The sequence below is a fragment of the Zootoca vivipara genome, chromosome 12 (genome assembly GCF_963506605.1).
Source record: "Zootoca vivipara chromosome 12, rZooViv1.1, whole genome shotgun sequence".
Taxonomy (NCBI): domain Eukaryota; kingdom Metazoa; phylum Chordata; class Lepidosauria; order Squamata; family Lacertidae; genus Zootoca; species Zootoca vivipara.
The window spans coordinates 46,121,468-46,140,827 of record NC_083287.1 but is presented as its reverse complement, the minus strand read 5'-3'; the positions used below and the strand labels follow the sequence as shown (position 1 = coordinate 46,140,827).

The 19,360-nt window shown below is 43.6% G+C and overlaps 1 protein-coding gene across 1 annotated transcript in view; it reads right to left on the bottom strand.

Moving 5' to 3' along the window:
* PTPRN2 (protein tyrosine phosphatase receptor type N2) overlaps window positions 1-19,360 on the bottom strand; it is a 592,105-nt gene that overhangs the window by 554,034 nt on the left and 18,711 nt on the right. The window contains exon 2 of the mRNA XM_035129839.2: window positions 2,769-2,819. Coding sequence (XP_034985730.2) covers window positions 2,769-2,819 — 51 coding nt within the window. The remainder of the gene's footprint in view (window positions 1-2,768; window positions 2,820-19,360) is intronic.

Below are 19,360 nucleotides of genomic sequence, written 5' to 3'. Positions count from 1 at the left end.
AAGTGCACCGACAGGAGCCAGTTCAGCCTCGGCGGGCAGAAGCCCGCAAAGGAGGAGTGGGGGGCGGCGTCCGAAGGCGGTGGTCGTGGCTGCTGCAAGGAAGCTGCATGGGGGCGTTTGCGACGGATTGCCGGCAGCAGGAGTAGCCCAGCGGCAGTGACCCTTCCTCGCCGCCCCCCACCCCCAGCAATAGGAAAGGAGCTGCATTGGGGGGCAGCACAGCTCTCCGCTCCCCCTGCATGCATTGCCCTCTCTGGGCATTGGCTGCTGTTTCCTTCTTTGCAATGTACCCCCCCCCAGCCACTCTCCCTTGCTGCCCCGGCCAAGAGAGGGGTGTTGAGGATGGGGGAGCCGCCGCCTGTAGGGTCGCAGCTGGGGGGGGGCTCGCTTGCCTGCGCTGCGCCACCCCACCTTCTTCTTCTTCTTTGAGGGTCTCAGCTTGGTGGGGGGTCCCCAGTATCCTCCCAGGCCACAGGGGGATGGCCCCCCAGGACTAGCAGACCTCTGAGCTCCTTCCCCATCCCAGATATATAGGGTGGGAACTGGCAAGGCTTCGGGGGGACCTGGAGGAGGGAAAGCGGGGCCCAAAGGGGTTTTTCAGGGCGGTGGCTAGCCGTAAATGGATGGGAGCGGTGTTTTCACAAAAGGGCCGTGTTAAGCATACCTGGCACCATGGTGTGACGGATCCCTCTGGCGCCCCCACCCCGCCCCGTTTCCCGGGGGTTCATTTAGCGGCTGCAGCAGCAGCCGCCGAGTCGTCGGGCCTGCTGGCCCTGTAGCCCCGCCCACATTCCCACTTTGTGGCCCCTCCCGTGCCTTGGCCCCGCCCCTGAATGACCATGGCTTGCCCCCCTAGTTTTGATGCTGGGTACGCCCCTGGTTGTGGGTGGGAATGTTTGGATAGCCACAACACCCTATTGGAGGTCCCTCGATCCTGGGTGCAATTGGGCCAGAGGGACGCCAGTCAAAGCGATCGAGGTAATGCTTAATTCATGCTTTCTTAAAATGCAATAAAGAATAAAGATTAAATAAATAAATATCTATCTATGTTTACAGGAGGATATCAATTTTCCAGGCTCATAACCATATGAGGCAGTTTTCTACTAGTGACAGAAACTGAAGTATATGAAATAAATCTGTAAATGAAAAACTCTGGAGAGCAAGACTCAGAGATCTTATTTGACATATTGTCCTGTCATTAGGGGGGCGCAGGTGGCGCTGTGGGTTAAACCACAGAGCCTAGGGCTTGCCGATCATAAGGTCGGCGGTTCGAATCCCTGCAACGGAGTGAGCTCCTGTTGCTCGGTCCCAGCTCCTGCCAACCTAGCAGTTTGACAGCACGTCAAAGTGCAAGTAGATAAATAGGTAGGTAGGTAAATGGCGTTTCCATGTGCTGCTCTGGTTCGCCAGAAGCGGCTTTGTCATGCTGACTACATAACCTGGAAGCCGTACACTGGCTCCCTTGGCCAACAACGTGAGATGAGCGCTGCAACCCCAGAGTCGGTCATGACTGGACCTAATGGTCAGGGGTCCCTTTACCTTTACCTTTTACCTGCCATTAGGAAAGCATTTTTAAAAATGCACCACTACCTTACCAACTCTGAATCAGCAAATTTCAGCAAGCCAATAAAAATGGTTTACAGAAGAAAATTAACGCTGCATGACTGCTACCACAAGCCACTCAGCAAATGTAAATAAGATAACAGAGCCTTTATAACAAATATAGCCTCTATGGCAAAGATATCAGCACTTTAGTAGAACACTTATTGTTATAGACAAAAAAGGCTCGACGTGGCCCAGTGGAAATATATGATGCAATGAGTGAAGCTCACCCATCATCTGTTTTCCACCACGCTAATTAATTCTTTTCAACATTGTACTTACTTACTTTCTCTTACAAAACTACTTATCGTAATTTTACAAAATTACTATACGGCCATTCGGTACATATATACATTTAAAAGAATCTAAGTCATAATTAAGAGAATCTATCCATAGTTGCATAATTGGGGGTGTCCATAAAGTATGTCGCACATCCTAAGGTATTTCCTGCTTGGCAGGGGGTTGGACTGGATGGCCCTTGTGGTCTCTTCCAACTCTATGATTCTATGATTCTATGATTTTTAATACATGCAGGGAAGAAGGCTGGGTGCTTGCTCTTAAGGGTTTGCTGCATGTGCATCAGAGTAGGTGCAAAAGGAGCTGCCAGACTCCAGACCTCTCTGGAGCCAGTGTGGTGTAGTGGTTAAGAGTGGTAGACTCCTAATCTAGGGAACTGGGTTCGCGTCTCCGCTCCTCCACATGCAGCTGCTGGGTGACCTTGGGCTAGTCACACTTCTCTGAAGTCTCTCAGCCCCATCCACCTCACAGGGTGTCTGTTGTGGGGGAGGAGGGGAAAGGAGATTGTTAGCCGCTTTGAGACTCCTTCGGGTAGTGATAAAGCGGGATATCAAATCCAAACTCTTCTTCTCTTCTTCATGATGTCTCAGAGTCAGGTAATGAAAGAAGGAGGGAGAAGCTGCCACAACAAAAAAGGAGTAACCTGTGCAGAAAGGTATATAGATAGGTACCACCACCACCACCCAGTGTCGGATCTACACATTTTGTCATGGGCGCAAAAGTCTGCTCAGACTATACAAAAATCTGTCTTGGGTGGGTGGGAGTTGAAGGGTCTCTTAATTCTTACTGACAGAGAGATTCCACATGCATCGGTGTACGCATATACAACAAGCTGCTTAGCAATGTGTGCCAGTTATTCAGAAACTTACCATTTATGCAGATTTCAAATGATGTGCAAAGGTCATCCTCAAACAGGCAGCCTAGAATGCAATGAAAACGCAAAATCAGGACGGTGTGAAAGCAATGCAGTTGCAGTACAGTCCCAACATCTCAAGCTATAAAATCTCAAACTGGAGTCAGACCTTTGTTTGATATTCTAAACCAAGCAGTACAGAAGAAGCCAAGAGCATAAAGTAAATGTAAAGAATGAATGGGAAGAATACAGAAATATAATACCTGCTACTGAGCGCCTAGTCCCCAAAGGTTCGTTTCCTGAGGCATAGCTCTCATGTAGTATTTCCAGCTGTTATGCTGGGCCTCAAATCCAGAATGTGTCTATTACCATCTTAAGTCAATAGCTAAAAGCTGGTGTCACTGCTTATATACCCAACTGATCACTGCACTCTGCAGGAGAGGGCCTCCTGCAGATACCATCTCATCAAGAGGTCCATTCAATACAATGAACGAATTGGGCCTTTAGTGTAACAACACCTACCCTTTGGAACTTCTTCCCATTACATATCAGACAGGGCACATTTCTATCATCTTTCTAGTACTTATTGAATACTTTCCTTGGATGGGCCCACTATAACAAGGTCCTATACACAAACAGACTTTGTATTTCTGGTTAACCTCAGGTGGAAGACATCACTCATAAAGAGAACCAAGAAATCGCTTTCTGAAATCTCTGTTTGCAGAAGCAAACAGGTACACCATGGTAGAAATGGTCCTGTTTCTTTTGAGTGGCAATAAGAGCTTTGTAACACAGAAAGTGGCCCTCTGCGCACCGGCTGCAACAACAACAAAAATCAGGGGAAATGAGTTAGATAAAAGCACTATACAGTAAGCTGTTTTGGGAATTCAGACGTTAAGTTTGTGGGTGTCTCTGGTATCCTCTCTCTTACATCATAGATGTTGGTTTATATTATGGATGTATGTTCTCTGTGTTTTTACTTCTATTGCTACAAGTTTGCCATGTCTTTCTGCTAGAACGATAAACTTATGAACTATGTATTGGCATTGAAAGTGTTTTTAAATGTTTTCTTGTTTATATATGCTTTTCTTGTTGATGGTTTGATTGTTAAATTGCTTTGGGGTGCTTTATAGGAAGTGTCATGTAAATTAAATCAATAAATAATAAAGGAAGCTAGATCCACCTGGACCAGCAAGAGTTTTAGAAAGCATGCTCATCATCACAGTGGTTATGGTGGTAGTCTCCATAGAGTTTAGTAGACAAGCTGCATGTGAAATAATTCGAACCTTATCCCTTGTGGTTTAGAATTTGCATGTGATACACCTATCATATATCAGCTGTCATGGTGAGACATGACATATCTTACACTTGCTGAGGTAGTAAGAACAAACTGAGTAGATGGGAACGAAAAGCAATGACAAAATCACACCTTAAAAAGCATACTTAGCTACGACATGACAATTTGCATTGAAGGCAAAATGTTTTATTCTCAATGTTGTGTTCTCAAATTAAACATGCCCAGGACTGGACTACTTATCTTTCCTTCTAAGTCTTCTCCTCAATCCCCCTTTGTATCTGTCAACAAAATCACTATGCAACCTCTTAATCAGTCATTCATGCCATAGTTTTATCTTTCATTCTTCTATCTTCTTTCCTACGCACATTAATCAGCTGTCAAGTCCTGCCATTTCTCTTTGTACTCTCTCTCCCCCTCGTTCTCTCTCTCTCTAAGGCAATTCTTCTCTGCTACGTCAGCTATAACACTGGTTCATGTTCTGGTCATCTTTTATCTGGTCTTCCTCTTTCACATCTCAGACTTCCCATCTCTATCCGCAGCTACCCTGTCAAAAGTACTAATTTATTCCATTGTTCAGACCAAGAAACATCCTTCTTCAGATGCTGTCATTGGCTTACAATTTTGGCCCAAGCTCCTCATTACAGTACATCCCTATCTATGATCTCTACTTATCCAACTCCACCATGCTCAGATGATTACATGTCTCCAGAATAACTCAACATATTCTCCCTTGTTTCTTCCTATGAGTAAAAATTTCCCTGAACATGTATGTGGTGCCATCTCTCTCCCTTCCTTCAAATCCCTCATCAAAACACATCTATTCTATGTGGTCTCTGATCACAGAATCATAGAATTGTAGAGTTGGAAGGGACCCCGAAGGTTATCTAGTCCAAACTCCAGCAATACAGGAATCCCATCTAAAGTATCCTGTTTAAAAAACCTCCAAGGAAGGAGAGTCTACTACCTACTGAAGAAGCCTGCTCCACTGTCGAACAGCTATTACTGTCATAATGTTCTTCCTAATGTTTAGTCGGAATCTCGTTTCTTGTAACTTGAATCCTGATTCTGTCTTGTGAAGCATTAGCTTCCCTTCCCAGCTTGGTGTCACCCGCGAATTTAATGAGCATCCCCTCAATTCCTTCATCCAAGTTGTTATAAAGACACTAAACAACAATGGGGCCAGGACAGAACCCCGTGGCACCCAACTTGCCACATTTTTCCAGGATGATGAGGAAATCTTAGTGAGTACTCTTTGGGTTTGGTCAGTCAACCACCTACAAATCCACCTAACAGTTGTTGTTGTTGTTTAGTCGTTTAGTCGTGTCCGACTCTTCGTGACCCCATGGACCAGAGCACGCCAGGCACTCCTGTCTTGCACTGCCTCCCGCAGTTTGGTCAAACTCATGTTCGTAGCTTCGAGAACACTGTCCAACCATCTTGTCCTCTGTCGTCCCTAACAGTTACCTATTGCTTTATAAGTCGATACAAACTGCCTTGAATGCACTGTTTAATTAATACTCACTTTAGATCCCATCAGCATAAACATGGGTAGGAATTTTGGGGACAGCCAGCCCCAACTGACTTTTGACTTCCTTATATTGAATCTGCCATTTTGCTGTTCAGGCACCAAACGTAAAGAGATTACTTTGGAACAAGTGTGTAATTCAAATAAGTGATTTTAATTCTGTTCGGTCCCTTTTGCATTATCACCTAATATGTACTCAATACACACAAGAAAAACTTACTATACAAAGCTGCACCTTCAATGTTTCAACAAAACTTGACAATTACATGCTGATTAGAATGAGGCATCTGATGCAATTAACCAGAGGATATATGTCTTTGAATAGCAAATTAATAAATTCATGTGTGGCAAACTCTGGTACTGGTTTGCTGGGAAAAGCAGATTAGGAGGACCTCTAAATCTCCTTGAAAAATGCATGATATTTGAATTGAGTTTTACATTAACTGAAGCTGAAGTTATGCATGTTTCACCCAGCAGTCAAAATGCTAATTTACACACAAATTTATTTTTTGTTATTATTTGCTACAGCATTAAGAAAAAACATATTTCATTTTAAATATCATCTACCTGCTAATGGTTAATGACAGTAATAAATCATTACTGAAGAGCAAAGCAGTATCGTATCCTGCAGATCCTTTTACTCACGTCATGCATTACAAACAACTGTCTTCCATTTTCTAGCAAATACCGCCCCGCCCCCCGTCTTAGTTTCCTGCTAAAAATAAATGCAAATACATGCAGGATTTACCTTGTGTTAGAAACAAGCCATACATCCCCCCCCCATATATCAATATTTTATTGAAAAACACTCAGCTACTCAATCATATCAGTTTAAATTGACTAATTAGTGCAATCTGCTTTAAGTTTGCCAAGGAAAATGCAAAAAATTGAGTGAAAAAAGAATGCTGTTTCGGACCAAAATTGGGGAGTTAGAATCCAACAACATATGGAGGACCACAGATTCTACACTTGATTTAGATAATGTGATACAGGGGTCACCAGTGTGGTGGCTACAGGTGAGAATGTGCTCACCAATATGTTTCGTGCAACCCACAGAAGGACTTGTTCAATTTTCCCTCAAAAATCCACAGTTCAATCCTGCTCAGTTCCTATTTGTGCTGGTTCGGCTTATCCTACATTGAACATGCCCTTTTAAACATGCCCACATTTCTTTCAATATCAGGATTGAATCTTCCCGGTCTGAAGAGGTGTGCAAAGACCATCTCTCTACAAGTGTGTTGCAGGTGCCTTTTCCGCCCTTGCATTGGTGGGGTGTGTTGTGTGCTGTAGGGTGGCATGCAGCCCCTACCATTTTGTGTGCCTTTTCTCTTTTAGACGTGGCAGCTGTTTTGTGTGATGTCATACATCCCAGAACAGGCATTTTGTGAGTGGTGCCCAAATGAACCCACTGGCCCCAAAAGGTTGCCAACTCCTGATGTGTTGCAGCCAACACCATGCAAGCTATTTGCTTTTGCAGGAGAGAAAGGAATGCTTCTTGCAAGAAGGCACCTACAAGGTCCTGGTTCTGTGAGCATCTACATTACGCTGTCTAAAATCTTCAACATAATTTTTCAAACGGAGTTGTTAAAACAAACAAAGTTACTTTAATCTAGTAATCTAATCAATTCATTAATCCACTAAACATTGCCATCCTAAAGTACTGTAACTTATTTTTAGTCCCTTTCTCTAATATCAGTGGTCTTTAAATATGGAAGAGCCCTCCCTTACATCACATTGCGACCCATCTGCTACCCTCATTCCTAATTCCCCTTTGCAGAAGGAAACACAGTGCTTTGCCTCTTCATATATTTCCGGCTGCTGGAACTAGTATATGCCATCTGCTCCTAGAACTGATTTGGTGTTGCTCATGCTCTGTGGAGCTTGGATATTAGTAAGAACCCAGTGTACATGTGACTAGCTTTTTACTAGCAGCAAAAGTATGCACATAGCTTGGATTGCTAAATTCTTCAGGGCAGAAACTACAGAAAGGAAAGGAATTGAAATGGCATATTTCTAGTTCCCAAGAAGGTTCTGTTACTAGAGAAATTGCACTTCAGTACAGTTATCCATAGCCTGGTCAACATCCATGTTAGATCCAGCACAAACAAGAGGGGTTGTCCCAACGCCTTGCTGGAAGAGCAGCAACGCCCTATACTGGAACACCCGCCTCTTGCCAAAACTCCAGCAGAAGCAGTGGGGTGCCACCTATGTGCATATACTACCTGAGGCAGCTGCTTCACCCATACAGTACCTCATGGTTGGGCTAGCTCTGGGGGAGAGAATATAGCTGTAAGGTGGCTATATGAAGGCATATGAATATGAAACAGTTATTGATAGTATTCCAATATTACACTGGCTTCCAGTTTTTCTTGATGCAATTCAGTGTTCCAGTTTCACACTATGAAGTCCTACAAAACTTGGGATCACGAGAGGTCCAGAAGGTGGCAGTATAAGAAAAGGCCTTTTCTATGGTGACTCCCCATTTGTGGAATGCTCTCCCCAGGGAGTCTCGCCTGGTGCCTTTGTTACATACCTTTCAGTGCCAGGCAAAAACACTCCTTTTCTCCCAGGCCTTTGGCTAGTTAAATAATCTATGGCCATTTAAACAGTGTTTATTTCTTTTGTTTATTACTATGTTACGTATTTTTGTGTTTTTATATTGTAAACTGCCCTATTCATCATCATCATGCTGTCCGCCTTTTCTTGTCAGTACCTACATGCATTTTAGGAGACTAGCTTTAATATTCCTTCTCCGGTTACGCTCAGTTGAGCAGCAACAGGACCCTTTGGGTTGAAACACTTACCCCATTTAAGAAATATTCTCTCAACAAATTCATGTGGCAAATAAGTAGCTGCTGTTTCAGTGCCAAGTAAAATAAAGTTTACTTTGGTGTTTGATCAGATGTCACGAAGGTGAAGTTTATGGCATTGCTCTTTTGCATATAAAAGGTGAAGGTAAAGGGACCCCTGACCATTAGGTCCAGTCGTGACCGACTCTGGGGTTGCGCGCTCATCTCGCATTATTGGCCGAGGGAGCCGGCGTATAGCTTCCAGGTCATGTGGCCAGCATGACAAAGCCACTTCTGGCAAACCAGAGCAGCACATGGAAACACCGTTTACCTTCCCGCTGTAGCGGTTCCTATTTATCTACTTGCATTTTGACGTGCTTTCGAACTGCTAGGTTGGCAGGAGCTGGATGTTATTTATTGGATTCAAATTAGTTTGGAGCTTTTCATTGGTTTTAGTTAAATTGTTAGCCACCTTGGAGGCTTCGCCCTGCCTGCAAAGAAGGTGCGGTATATATTTAAAATAACTAATAAAATGCAGAGCTGTTTTCATATTTAATTTACAGTGAACTACTTAGGCCATAATTTTTGTATCAGAGATAAATTACAATACACAGAACAGTGTGATTTTAGGGGGTTCTTAGTAGCCACTTGCTCAGTGGAGCAGCAAGACATTCTACAGGCTACAGTCCTTCTCAGTCACCTTACCCTATTGACACATTCTCTTCAGCAACTGTTAAACAAGTGATTATTATAATATGAAATATTTCTCCCTGCAACCAGGCTGGGAAAGCATAACTTTGATTGACGCATCCAAAAAGCAAATCAGGTTGGCTATGTTAAACAATAGTAGCAGGGATGGGGGTGGGGTGGGAAATCTCTGACATTTAAAATACTATCCTTAACTCACATGGTTTTTTATTTACCATGATTCTTATCTAATAGGGAAGGAACTGCAGTTGCTGCAACAGCACTGCAGCAGCTTATTTTCTGCTGTACACCAGAGCTTGGTGGGGCCATGACCCTCCCTACTAAAACTCAACAGTGGAAATGATCATTAGCATAGCACACAGCCATGGGTGGGGTAAAAGGGAAGGTGGGAGAAAAATAAGGTGGCCATTTAAGTAGCAACATACAAACTGCACAAGTTCTTAGCTGGGAAAATCAATGCGGGTGCAATTTGCTTGTGCATATAAAGCCATATGATATATGGTTGTTGTGTGTGAACATGTCTGTTTCAGCAGATGTTAAATCATTCTACTGTTTCTAAGAAATTTCTATGGCCACTGCTTTTTAAGTTGTTGTTTTATAGCTGCAATGTTGACTATTCCCGTTCTGCTTTTGTTTTAATTGTATTCCTGTTACATTTCTCTGTAAACTGCTTTGAATAAGCATTGGAAAAGTGGGCCAATAATAATATCTGTATTATGATATCCTATGGTTTTAAGCAACACATTATTTGGATTGATTGGTTATTTCCAAGTATTGATATTCTCTGTTAGTTAACACCCTGCTTGTACGAGCTATGGAATGAACTATTCCATTTCTTGTATATCATGACAGTTGCGTGTTTAGATCATAGCTGCCAAGTTTTCACTTTTCTCGCGAGGAAGCCTATTCAGCATAAGGGAAAATCCCTGTAAAAAAGGGATAACTTGGCAGCTATGGTTTAGATCTTTAAACCTCCCCCTATAAATAAATTCATACAAGACTCAAATTTTGGTTTGGTTTTTGGCAGAATTTAGGCCAGAACTTATTGATTACATCAGGTGAGTGGTTGCATAGGCTCTGGTTCGACTAGCTCCCTGCACCCTTGCAGGTAACGCTAACCCAGGGCACCAACATAGGTCAGCCTAGGGTGAACATCTGGAATGAGAGTCAGAGTTGGCGGTGTGCTAGGGGCAGAGCTGAAGTTAGACAAACTTCTATACAGTGGTACCTCTGGTTACAAACTTACTTAGTTCTGGAGGTCTGTTCTTAACCTGAAACGGTTCTTAACCTGAGGTACCACTTTAGCTAATGGGGCCTCCCGCTGCCGCCGCCGCGCCGCCGCATGATTTTCGTTCTCATCCTGAGGTAAAGTTCTTAACCCAAGATACTACTTCCGGGTTAACGGAGTCTGTAACCCGAGGTGTTTGCAACCCAAGGTACCACTCGGGGCCGTCTTAAGCCCCACCCGCCCCATTTCCCGGTGTGGCAGGCAGTCGTGGTGCGCAGCACAGCTGCCGCCTGGAGGGCCGGTGCCCTGCGCCATCCAGCCTGGCCACCCCCTGTTGCGACGCCCCTACGCATGGCGGAGGCGGCCCCAGGCCCGCGCGCCTCCGGAGAGCGGCCTGAACAGCTGAGAGGCGCGCCAAGGGCGGCCTTCGCAGCGGGCACAGCGGCGCCCCTGGTGGCCTGGCGCCCTGGTGCCCCACGCCACCGGACCCGAGCCTAGAGACGGCTCTGGTACCACTGTATTTCCTCAGGGCTTATCTCTGTCCCTAATGGCAATGCAACATTACACCTGCAAAACAGTACAAATGGCGGCACTCTTGTTCAAACCAATGAAGAGCACCAGACAGCTCCCTCAGCCCTTTTTTCTGCCACACCTACAGCGGCAAAAGTGAATGCGCTAACCCTCCCATTATGGCATTCAAATAAATGGTTTATGATTACTGGCAAATGTCAATATTTACAAAGTTTCTGGCTTTGTTGTTATGTAGGTTACGTACATGTGTCTTATATTATAAAATAACTCCAGGTTATGTCCTACTATATCAATCTTTGAACAATCTATTGTTGAATCGGAAGTTGAAAGAAAGCAATGAGGAAACTCCCAGGTACTTAGGAACAGACTTGTCAATATGTCATCAGGCGACTGAGTATACAAATATGGGAAGTGATTGGAATTTGTAGTGAGATTTTCCGTTCCCTATGCAAGAGCAAAACTGTATACCCAAAAATATTCATGGGCTTCCTGGGTGATTGGTTTACAATAGGCAAGTCAGACTGCCTCACAAACTATTTAAACATGGTACAGATATGGCCCTACTTTTCATCAGAATGAAACAGCTGGTTTGAGCTCTCATGAATGAATAGCAAGCTACTAAATTATTTAATTTATTATTGTATTTTAGTTCCAAGAAGGGGAAAAGGTACTTGTAGGATTTTCTACCTCAGGTGCCAAAACAACTTGACTGGCCTTGGCTACTATGTTCATTGACATGGGTGGTTGGGTGGAGAATCATCATCTGCTGTTCTGCCAAAGCCAGCGAAATATCTTTGACTGGCCCTGGTATGGGCCAGCAGTCTGCTGAATGGCACTTTAAATTAGGACTCTGGATTTTCCAGTAGAGCTCCCAGAAGCTATTGGCTAGACACCCAACAATGATAGAGTTATGAGCTGCCATGCAATTATGCATTATGTTAAGATGTTTGCCAGTATCTACACTGTGTTGTTTTGGCTAGCTTTTGGTGAATGGGTTGCAGTAAAATACACTTTACGTTTTCATTCTATTTTAATATTTTACTTACTTGTTACGTTTAATTGTTAGGTTTCTATTTCTCTCACTGTGCAGGTCACATGTCTGTGTTATACATTCCAGCAAAGAATGTTGGAATCATGGGAGCAGATGTTTGCTGTATTCTGTTTCCGTTTGCTTTTTTCGCCCTTCAGACTTCTCTCAGCGATAGGAGACATGTTTTCTTTCGTTCTGTCTTACACTTAATAAAGTAGCTTTTAGTATACAACCTCAGCCTGGCTCCGTCTGCGTTTTATCTCTGCTGGACTCTGAATATGTACTCAGTGTCTCCAAGACATGTCCTGCCTTTTCCACAAACGGAACTCAGAGCAAAATACAGAGGGTTCCTTGACAGCCTCCAACCAATCATGGTCCCTGCTTAGCTTCAGCAAGGTTCCTACATCGTGTATCTTTAAATCATACCCTTTGATTATACAACAAGTCATTGTACTAAGCCCTTAGAACAGTGCAGGATGTATTCCATATAAATAAGCAAACCACTAAAACGAACCTGGGTAGGCATGATTGTGTAATATGTCCTAAGAGGCTGGGTATGCAAATAGCGAGCACAAGAAAACCCAGCTTCGCTTGGCTTAGGAAGGAGAAAGTACTATAAGGAGGAATTTTCATTTGACAGATAATAAGATAATTCCCTACCCCTATGCCAAAGCCTGACTAAACCTTTGTGCTGTGCCCAGCGAGAGAACACATTTGGAATGCAATATTCATGTACCTTGAAAGGCCTGCAGGAGATTGATTGCATCTTATTTCCAATCTGCACTGAGATGCTAGGGTTGGATTACCCTTTCAGCTCAACAGCTTTATACAGGTGAGCATGACTTAGCTGGGATCAGGATGTGTAATGCAATCAATAAGGAGGAGAGTAGTACCCCCAGAAGACCTGGGGTAAAGTAAAAAGCCCTTGTTAGGGAGGTGGGAAACTGGAGGGGTTTGCAGAGCTTTCCTCCAGGTTTCATTCAGATATTAAAGAGATGCACAGTTCATTGACATCCAAGGAGTAGATAAACATTCATTTTCCCCTGACTTGTAAAAGGCTATGTTTTGTACCTGTTAGGGGAAGAACTTCCTGCACTTTTCCAAAACCAATCTATCTTGCAGAACTAACAGTAAGAATTTCCAGACAGTGAACCTTGATGCTCTAAAAGTGCTATTTACCAGGTGTTATCATCAATCTGAGGATCTGCAATGAATCTGGATAATCTTAAACTACAGATCATTCATGGTACAATTAAAGTTAGAATACTGGTTATGCGCTTGTATTTTAGAAAGTGGGAAAAGCTTTGAGAAGCTCCAGGTACAAAACCACATATATGATTCCGGGGTGTACAGTGCAACACTTTATTATAATTCACGACAAACTCAAAAGTACAATGTTTACAAGTGCACTAGAAAGCAGGGTGTGTGTTTTTTTAAGGTAACTTCTTTTATTTTAAAAAAGGTAAACAGCCTTGCATCCCCCTCGGTATCTGTCCCAATAATTCTCATCCCAGTTACTCAGACTGCTTTTCAAATCTGGGAGTTTCAGGCACAATGTGGAGATTCTATGGGGACAGAATATCTCTGAAAAGTTAGTGTTGGTGGGTAAATGCTACATGCACACTTCACTGGCCCAGGGCCAATAATTACTTTGGTCTGTTGCTAGGGAGCACAGCTAATTGTTCTTTTCTTTACAATCAGATTATAAGATTGAATATACTCTGTTTCCCTTGACTTTTGAAGACTTTTAGAGCACATTTTAAAAAGTATTTTAAAATTATTTCATCCACTTGCAATTTTTACTTTGAAGCAATTTATTTGATTTTGAAGCAATTTATTTTACTTTTTTCTTCTTGTATATTGTTATGAGTTTTGGAGGCCAGAGTCTGTGGGTGCAAAACACCCATAAATCCTAGAATTAGCAAAAGTTAGAATTAACTAAGGTTTCATTAAACTGAACCCAACACGAAATCCCCTGGATTTCATTTATGTTAATGAGACAGGCCAGCTTGGCAGAGGTAGTTGGATATGGGTGATTGGGAGAACAAAGGCTAATGGTGGCCAGTCATTAACCCACCAAGGAAGTCATCAATAGGGCAAAGAGGTAGCAGACAAGGAGTAGGGAGCCCCTCCTCCAGCTGTGTTGCTGGACAGAGAGCCAAGGGGTTTAAGATTTCAGGGTGGATGATGTAAGGGCAGGCAAACACGGAAAAGTGTGGTTTGGCAAGCAAGAGGAAGGAGGGTCAGAGCATCATGTGAGCAGGCTGGGACAGGTTGTAACAGAGACACAGAGAGCTTTGTTGATTTCTCTGTTTGCAGATCTCCTAGCCTGCTGCACCTATGAGAAAAGCAAAGGATCCTCTTGGGGTGTAATGCTGTGCCCTCCTTGTAGGCTCAAGTTTTATATATGTAGTAGTTGACCCTCCCACACGTTGCTGTGGGTTATCCCTATGGCTGCCCCCACCCTGTGACTATCCATGGCGCATTGCTGTGCCTGACTCAGGGTCATAGCTGTCAAGTTCTCCCTTTTTTTAAGGGAAATTCCCTTATGCTGAATAGGCTTCCTCATGAGAAAAGGGAAAACGTGACAGCTATGCTCAGGGTCAATGTTTCCCAGGAAAGGGGGAGGATGTGTCCGTTTCCCCCTGGACTATGTGTCCCCCCCCCCTTGGTTGTGTCTCATCCCTGTGTTTACTCCCATCCTGTAGCGACCCATGAGGTATCCCGTCCCCCCCTCCCTGTGGCTCCCCCTACCCTACGTCAGCCCATGACCCATTTGGGCCCCTCCTCCCCCCCCCACGCCATAGCTGCCAAGTTTTCCCTTTTCTCGCGAGGAAGCTTATTCAGCATAAGGGAATTTCCCTTTTAAAAAAGGGATAACTTGGCAGCTATGCCCCACGCCCCATCCAGGGCTCCATTCGGGATAGTATTTAAAGGGCTGTACAGCTGAGGCCTAGTCTGTAAAGTGGAGTCGAGGCCTAGTCTGTAGGCTGTAAATTAGAGCTGAGGCCTAGTCTGTAGGCTGTAAAGTAGTGCCGAGGCCTAGTTTGTAAAGCAGAGCAGAGCCCTAGTTTGTAGGCTTTAAAGTAGTCTGTCGGCCTTGGCTTGGGCTAGTATTTAAATGTGACCTGAGGCCTCCGCCCTGTCTCTCCATTCCTTTGCCCCAGCCTGACTCTGTGGGTTGTCTGGTAATGGCCGCCTTGGTGGTTTCAGTTGCTTGGTTGATGACATCATTATTTGGTGCCGCCCTTCAGAGCTTTTGCTGGTGACAGTGTGCATTCTGCCTTTCTAGTGGATGCTGCTGGAGTCTTCAGAACTTCTGCTGGTGATGTATAATTTGTGACCCACTTTTTGTGTTTAATCATTATTTTAGGTATGAAAGGTGTGCTTTTTTGGAATTTTTTAAATGCCAGATCCCTCCCTGATGGGCAAGGTATGCTTTGTCCTAATTTGATGCAATTCGGTTCAGTGGTTACGGTGAAAGGCTGTGTCATCCGCGCACGCAGTGGGAACATTTATATATATAGATAGATAAATAAGCCACATATCATAAAGATACCTCTGTCTCTGCTGTGCCTCATCATCCCCAAAGGGAACACAGTACGTGCATCTGGAAGATCACTTGTAGAGACTGGGATGGAGGCAGTGTGACAATATGGACAGAGCTAAAGGTTAAACATCCTGCCAACCTAGCAGTTCAAAAGCACGTCAAAGTGCAAGTAGATAAATAGGTACTGCTCTGGCGGGAAGGTAAACGGCGTTTCCGTGCGCTGCTCTGGACAAACGCCAGCTCCCTCGGCCTATAGAGCGAGATGAGCGCTGCAACCCCCGAGTCGTACGCGACTGGACCTAAAGGCCAGGGGTCCCTTTACCTTTTTACAGCTTAAACAAGATGGTTTGAGCATATTAAACCAATCCTTGTCCAACTGCACTGGCTACCAATTAAGTTTCCAGGCCCAATTCAAAGTGCTGTTTTTGACCTATAAAGCCTTAAATGACTCAGGACCTCAATAACTCAAGGACTGCCTTTTTCCATATGAACCTACCCAGACCCTGAGATCATCTTCTGAGGCCCTCCTTCATGCGCCTCCTCCTCAAGTGGTCCGGAGGGTGGCAACACGAGAACGGGCCTTCTCTGCAGTGGCTCCCCATCTGTGGAATGCTTAGCTGGGAAGTTTAGCTGGGCCTACATTATACACCTTTATATGCCAGGCAAAAACGTTCCTTTTTAAACCAGGCCTTTGGTTGACCTGATTTATCTCCTATGCCCTTTTAAAATGTTTTTTTGGGGGGGGGGCTATTGGGTTGTTGTTTTTATTTTTTATTATGTATTTTAAGGTTTTATATCTTGATTTTATTTTGTGAACTGCCCTGAGATCCCTGGATATAGAGCAGTATATAAATTCAATAAATGATGATGATGATGATGATGATGATGATTGTGTAGCTAGGTGACATTGCCATTTGTTGTTGTAAGTTGGAATGGCAGTTCATATATATTTTAAACATAATCTTGCCTATTCTTTATACCTCCCTGACATGTTCTGGGCACTAAGACCAAAAATGAAAGATACAAAATAGAACAAAGCAGAAACTTATGTACATTACACACTCCAGGTCCAATTATATTTTATCTACGGTAATTCCTATGTGTGCTGGTTATGTTGATATGTAGATTCTATTTCCAAGATAAATGCTTTATAATTCTGCCTTAGTCTTGAAGCAAGCATTAACATTTTGGGTACCCCTATTACTACATGCGATTTTAAGCCAGAAATAGATATCTATTGCACATGACATTATATATCCAGTTACCACCCCATATCAAAAGGCAAAAAATAATCTTTCTCTATATATAGGTAATGTCCATTGCATCTGCTTAATAAATAAATGACTTATGAATTCTGACATGCTAGAAACATTCTGATCTGCAGCAAAACACATCTGCTCAACCAAGTGGCTTCTAAGATTTCAATACAGTACACATAGTGTCAATCACCATTCTCTTTCTTCTCACGAGCCATCGACTTTGGTAATCTTTTGTAATATGGTGCCCTGTGGTAGATCAAAATCTAGTGCCCCAAAATGGATCTTGTCAATTATGGCTCTTCTGTACCCTTGGCTTTGTACCCTGTGCTGGGAAAATGCCTGCACCACCCTAAATCTCATGCTGTACAATCTCATGAATTCCAGAGCATTCTGAGACACTTTACTTTTACTGAGCAAATCCTAACCTCGCAGAAATAATAGAAACAATTATGCTAGCATAGCGACGGTCTTGCCCTACGGAGAAGCTTGCACCAGTCAAGAAACTAGACAAGCAAAGTTATTGTTTCCCTAGAACAAGAGCAGAACAGGAAGCTTCACCCAGATACAACTAGGTCTAGTGCCACCTAGTGACTAAAATGTGGAATGACATTTATCCACACACTAGACTACCAGCATAGGTTCTAGGTACACGTGGTGGTCCCCAGGCAGCTTCATCACAGCGTGGACTAAGATTGACTAGTGTGTCTATTCCATTTGCACATCCTTGAGTTCAAGTTCCAGTCATCCCAAGTGTACACAGTACCAAAACACATGAAAGAAAAACACTATTAAAAAATCACAACCCAGAGAATAGTGGCAAATGACCAAAGAAAGCAACTTTCCATTAAATTGTGTAGGAAGTGACTCCACTAAACAGTTTTCAAATAGGTAAAGGTAAAGGGACCCCTGACCTTTAGGTCCACTCGTGACCGACTCTGGGGTTGCGCGCTCAACTCGCATGATTGACCGAGGGAGCCGGCGTACAGCTTCCAGGTCATGTGGCCAGCATGCCAAAGCCGCTTCTGGCGAACCAGAGCAGCACACGGAAACGCCGTTTACCTTGCCGCTGTAGCGGTTCCTATTTATCTACTTGCATTTTTGACGTGCTTTCGAACTGCTAGGTTGGCAGGAGCTGGGACCGAGCAATGGGAGCTCACCCCATCACAGGGATTCGAACCGCCGACCTTCTGATCAGCAAGCCCTAGGCTCTGTGGTTTAACCCACAGCGCCACCTGGGTCCCAAATATTCCATTCATTAAAAAAGAAAAAGAACCAAAATGTCAGTCTAAGATTTAAACAGATACATCCTCAGAAATTAAAGTGTCCCATGCTATGACTCCAGAAATAAAAGCCTTTAAATAAAACCTGAGCCTTTAGGAACACAAGCCACTTGCTCTGCTTTGAGATTTTGTGTGATCTGCAAAATGCTATTCCAGTAGGTTTACATTACCCTAGTGTTCTAAATCAATATGCATTGTAAGCAGCTGAGCTACATAATTATGCAAAAGAAGGTCAACTAAATTTACATACTTAATTACATAACTGGAATCCGTTTTAATGCTGCGCCTGCTACCAGTAACAGCAAGAACAATCTTCTGCTTTTTTGCTGTGACAGAGGAGCAAGATTTCTCACACCATCCTAGATACTGTTCTTCTTTAAAGACAGTGCTGTATGACCACCCAGGAGGTTTTGCTATATTGAATACCCAGGAATCCCTTACCAAAAATCAAACTTAAAAGAGAAGTTGCAAATTCTAGATCTTTTTAGATACTTGGCATTTCTACAATATTAGAACTAAAGTGAAAGATAAGCAGATAATCCAAATGTGCAGTGCTAATTTCATATTTAAGCCCTCTAATAGAGAAGAGATGGCAATATCTCCAACCTGTCAACGATATTTTATTTTGTAACAGGTTTTGCTCCACCAAGCTGCTCAAAAAGCAAGCTTGTGATTCTGTGTACACACTTCCAAACGCCCACCCATCATTCACACTTTGTTTCACAAATGTCCTTTTGCATAAGTTTTAAAAGTACAGATATCCTCCGAAAGTAACTTATACATGGCACATTTATAAATCTCCCACGTTACGATAGCAGCAAGTGAAAAACATGCTCTCCTTTAGCATGTCATTCCAAGTGTTTAAAAATCTCTCATCTGTTTTCCTACATGGAGGACACTAGACAAGGTGTGAGAGGTATAAGCTCACTATAATGTTGCTGAGAGCCCAACTTCTGGAGTCAGCAGCGTAGCGCCTATTTGCACAAGGGTGACAACGGAGACCCTGAGGCCCCGGTCATTGCTGCCTTCGTCATGATGTGGCAAGTGGCGCTACTGCCCTCCTCCCCTTGAAATAAGAGCTGAAGGAGCACTATGTACTTTCCAAGGCTCAGAGTGGCACCTGAGCAACTGAAAAGAAAGTAGAGCAACCAAGAAGATGACATGGAAAGCCGGGGGGTGGGGAGAGAGAGAAGGGAAGGGGAGTGATCTGGAAGGCTGAAGTGACACAGGAATCAAGAGAGAGAGAGAAAAGAGTGTGTGCACATACAAACACACCCATAAAAAAACACACAATCCTGTTAAATTTGCATTCCCCACCACCACCACCTTCAAATCACAGATCTGTCTCAATTGGCTGAACCACAATCATGGATCCTGTGCTTTCCAGTGCTGCTATGGTGCAAAAACTATG